The sequence below is a fragment of the Diceros bicornis genome, chromosome 37, assembly GCF_020826845.1.
Source record: "Diceros bicornis minor isolate mBicDic1 chromosome 37, mDicBic1.mat.cur, whole genome shotgun sequence".
NCBI classification, from domain to species: Eukaryota; Metazoa; Chordata; class Mammalia; order Perissodactyla; family Rhinocerotidae; genus Diceros; species Diceros bicornis.
The window spans coordinates 28615736-28620140 of NC_080776.1; the positions used below are offsets into that span (position 1 = coordinate 28615736).

Consider the following 4405-nt stretch of genomic DNA (forward strand, 5'->3'; position numbering starts at 1 on the left):
GCATTCAATCCAATCACCCTAGAGTTTACTGGGCACCTGCTCTTTGCTGGAAAGCAATATGGATTCTGCCGCCGCAGGAGCCGACAGCGGGGTTGTGGGAGCATCGGCGATGGCGGGCGTCCCAGGGGTCCACACTCCGGTGCGAGCCTTCAGAACCCGGCAGGCGTTCCTTCTCACTGGCCCCCGAGGCTCGGACGGCATCTGCGCTCCTTCGGGGCTCAGGCTGCCGTCTTGTGCGGGGCGTGGACGGACTCGGTGCCCAGCAGGGACGGCGGCGGGGGCGCCTCCCGCGAGCTCCGCAGCATCTCGTTTCTCTTCTCCAGCTTCAGAGCCCACTCGCCGCGGAGCCTGCGACGGGCGATAATTTCAGCACAGTGAGTCAACCTCCCGGGACCGGGTGCCGGCCAGGCCCCTGTCTGTCGGCACCTGGGCACGTGTGTGAGCTCAGCCGCCCCTCCCAGGGCAGCCGGCCCGCGAGCAGCTGCTGTGTCCTGACCCAGCCCGCAGCTGTGACCTTGTGGGGTCCCAGAGAGCCTGCGACCTCTGCGGTGGGGCCACTCAGGCTCAGGGCCACTGCCCATCATGGAGGGTCTCACTCAGGACCCTCTCCAGGAGAGAGAATACACTTTGCCCCAGCAAGCAGCTTCTGGAAACTTCTGAGCCCCGGAGAGACTGAGCTATGACCTGAACTCCTACTTTCTCAGTGTGCCCAGTTTATTGCTTAGGAGCATGTGCTCCCGAGGACTGGACACAGAGCCCCCGGGGTCAGCCTGGGCCCCTCACTGAGCATCCTGGCACTGGCCCCTGTCAGAGGCTCACTTCCTCCCCTGTGCCCGCCTGTTCTGCCTGACTGCCTTGGAAGGTGGCATGTTGCTGTGACCACAGGGGTGGCCGGGGGTGGAACGGCCAGGCCAAGGGGGCCCAGGCTCCCCCAGACTTGGACATCTGCCTGCCAGGCAACAGCCACGTGGTCCCTTCAGACGCGAATGTGTGGTTTGCCTTTGGAGGCTGGAGAGTGGGGTGGGTGCCCTGCTCCTGCTGACCTCCAGGGTTGGCGGGCAAATTGGTAAGAGGTGTCCACGCAGACGCTTGTCCCAGCACCCAGGGCCCTAAATGAGGAAGGTGTTGCTGAGCAGTAGGTGGTTAGGCAGGAATGGCCGGGCCCCAAGCATGGCGGCCCTACACGTGTCGGTCACGTTCCTGTCCCTTCAGGCTGTGGCCACTGACTGGTTGCCCCAGGGCCAGACACTTAAAAGCAGATGGCTCCTGGGAACCAAGGGGTGGTCGCGGGGATGTTTTCAGGAGCTGCTGTTGTCCGGTGGACAGGCCGTGTTCTGGCTGGGGTCCGCAGCCCAGATAACCAGCCATATCTCCCCAGAGAGGTGCAGAACATCCCACCACACAGTCCGTTCCCGAGCAGCCCAGGACCTCAGTGACTAACCCAGCCGGTGCCGACCACACCTCACTGTCTGACCTGGCCTCTCCTGGGACCTGCACCTGTGAGCCGCAGACCCAGAAGTTTCCAGGGCCCAATGGACATGCAGGACAGGAGTGAGGCCACGGAGATCCCAGGAGGGACCCAAGGGCTGGGAGGAAGCATTAGTGTGAGGTCCCTTCCTCCCATGTCAGGCTCTGTGCTGGGACCCCAGCCCTGAGAGGTTAGGTGGGTGCAGTGTCTGGCTTTGCGGGCTGAGCCATGTGGAGAGGGGGGCACCACAACCCCGTACCTGTGCTAATGGGGGCAGGTGTCCTGGACGACGGGGCAGACCTACTGCGCTGGCAAGGTCAGTACCAAGCTGGGTCCCATGGTGGCCGCCAGGAATCCTCCTTTCCAACCTGGCTCCAGGGTGGCAGCTGCTCTTGCTATTTGCGGACTAAGGCTGTGCCCACTTTGGAAGTTTCTGGCCCTTTGAGTCCTTGTCTCGTGTGAATGCTAATCTGCATGCTTAGTTGTCCCTGAGAGCTCTACGCCTGAGTCTGCTTTGTCGCCTAGGAGACCGCTCAGCACCCACATGGCCTGGCCCCTGTCCCAGGGAAGAAAGGGTGTCGGCTCTGGATCTGCAGGTCATGCAAATGTGAGGGAAGGAGTGTAATGAGGACACAGATTTACCCCGACTCAGTGGGGGCGATTGTCAGAAAATCAGACTAAGCAGGACATGCGCTCCGTGACAACTTCCCTCAGTCCCCTCAGGAGTGTGGGGATGAAGGGATGGAATGATGGGGTGTGGGGATGGGGTGATGGGGTGTGGAGATGGAGGGATGGGGTGATGAGGTGTGGCGATGGGGTGGTGGGTGATGGGGTGTGGGATGAAGGCATGGGGTGATGGGGATGGAGGGATGGGGTGTGGGAATGGGATGATGGAGTGTAGGGATGGAGAGATGGAGGGATGAGGTGGGTTGATGGAGGGATGGGGTGATGGGGTGTGGGTATGGAGGGATAGGATGATGGGTGATGGGGATGGACAGAGTATGGGATGGAAGGATGGGGTGATGGGGTGTGGGGTGGAGGGATGGGGAGATGGGGTGAAAGGTGTGGGGATGGAGGGATGGGGTGTGGGGTGTGGGGATGAAGGGATGGGGTGATGGGGTGATGGGATGTGAGGATGGAAGGATGGAGGGATGGAGGCATGGGGGGTCGGGGTGTGGGGGTGGAGGGATGGGTATTCTTCTCTCTCACCTATTGAGTCAATGATGTGATTCTGAATTTGAGTCCATGGTAGTGATGTTTCCCAGTGCAGCCCCCCTCCTCCTGTAACACCTGATCTGATAGGATGTTTGCTGGCGGCTGTGGTTGTGGCAGAACACCTGGGGACCTGCGGGCTGAGCCTGGCCCCGGGACAGTGTGTGGTGCAGGACCCACCCTAGTGTCACCCTAAGCTCACCTGTCCAGGGCGCTCCTGCGGATCCTCAGGTCCTCGCTTTGCTGCTGTTTTGTGTGAAGCTCAATTTTTTTCTCCCAAAACATCTTGAGCACACCAGCATCGTAGCCGACTCTTCTAGGAGGCTTCCAAGTGTAGTTTTTACTCATTTTCTGAAAAAGGGACAATTTACAAGAACTCAGCCATTTTGTGCTGTGTTGGTCGAGAACACATGAGAACAGCTGATAACAACAGCGATGAAGTTGGCTCCGCCCCAGACATCAGGATCCTCCCCCCTGTTTCCGGCACCCCCAGCTGCCCAGCAGGGGTGTCAGGAAGTTGGCTGGCTCAGGGCTCACGGCCAGTGTACAGCAAAAGTCCAGCCCCGCAGCCTCTGGAACGGTTTCCTGGGTTAGTGGAATAGATGCTGACGGAAAATCCCATTCTGGGCCTTTGGTCAGTTCACAAACTAAATAACCATCCACTCCTTTTTGTATTTTCGTGTGGGTGATCTTAGATGAGGGTGGCTGGGACGGGTATTGTTTGGAAGGGAGCCCATATGCAGCTCATGTCCATTCCTAAGCCTGCTGTGCTGTGTTATGGGTTGAACTGTGTCCCCCCAAATTCTTATGTTGAAGCCCTCACCCCCAGGACCTCAGAATGTGACTGTATTTGGAGATGGTGCCTTTAAAGAGGTGACTAATGTTAAATGGGGTCACTAGGGTGGGCCCTGATCCAATAGGACTGGTGTCCTTATAAGAAGAGGAGATCAGGACACAGACACGCACAGAGGGATGACCATGTGAGGACATAGGGAGGAGACGGCCATCTACACGCCGGGAAGAGAGGCCTCAGGAGGAACCAGCCCTGCCCACACTTGGATCTCCGACTCCAGCCTCCAGGACTGGGGACAATGGATGTCTGTGTTTAAGCTGCCCAGTCCAGGGTACCTCCTGGTGCCTTGTGTGTTAGCCATGTTTCCATTCTGTGAACGTGATGCTATGACATCTGTCCTGCATGCATGTTCCGGACACACCGTGCTCTGGATGCCCCCATGCGATGCCTGGGTCTCCTGCCTCCCTTGTCCCCCTCCTCCTCCCAGGGGAGCACTTCACAAATACAAACCAGCTGGCCTGTCTTTACAGCTCAACAGTCAGGGCACGTTCTGGGCTTTGCCTGTCAATCCCCTAAATGAGTCAAACCCACCTTTCAGACATTCGAGTCTGCAGCCCAGGCATCTGTCCTGAGCTGGGGTGAGTTACGTGGTGTGAATGTGTGGTGCCTGTGGTCTTGGCAGCCGGTGGGAGAATCGGAAGCGACACAGAGAAAGGTCTGGAAGGAAGCAGAGTGGCCGGGAGCCCCCATCTCCGGGATAAGACCCCGGCCCAATTATACACACAGCTGCCTGGAAAAACTTTGAAGCTGCATTTGGTGGAGAAGGTTGTAAAATGCGTGTTCTGTGAACTTTGTTAAAGTTACCAGCACAGGGCGAGCCAGAACATTTATCCACATGGTGCCTGATGTGCTGGTCTTCCCGGCCCTGGTTG

General features: G+C 58.6%; 1 protein-coding gene across 1 annotated transcript; it reads right to left on the reverse strand.

The window, feature by feature from the left end:
* Window positions 1-218: 218 nt before the first annotated feature.
* Window positions 219-3028, reverse strand: FAM240C (family with sequence similarity 240 member C). Its single transcript, XM_058533448.1, has 2 exons — window positions 2883-3028; window positions 219-348 (listed from the first exon to the last, which is right to left on the reverse strand). Exons 1-2 carry the CDS (start codon window positions 3026-3028, stop codon window positions 219-221), a joined length of 276 nt encoding a protein of 91 aa, XP_058389431.1.
* Between the last annotated feature and the right edge of the window lie 1377 nt (window positions 3029-4405).

Bases quoted from the DNA above. Each gene is read 5' to 3' on its own strand.
- FAM240C (XM_058533448.1), bottom strand. From the start codon at position 3,028: ATGAGTAAAAACTACACTTGGAAGCCTCCTAGAAGAGTCGGCTACGAT. The intron at 349-2,882 runs GTGAGCTTAGGG...CGCCCGTCGCAG, and splicing joins CGCAGGAGCGCCCTGGACAG to GCTCCGCGGCGAGTGGGCTC.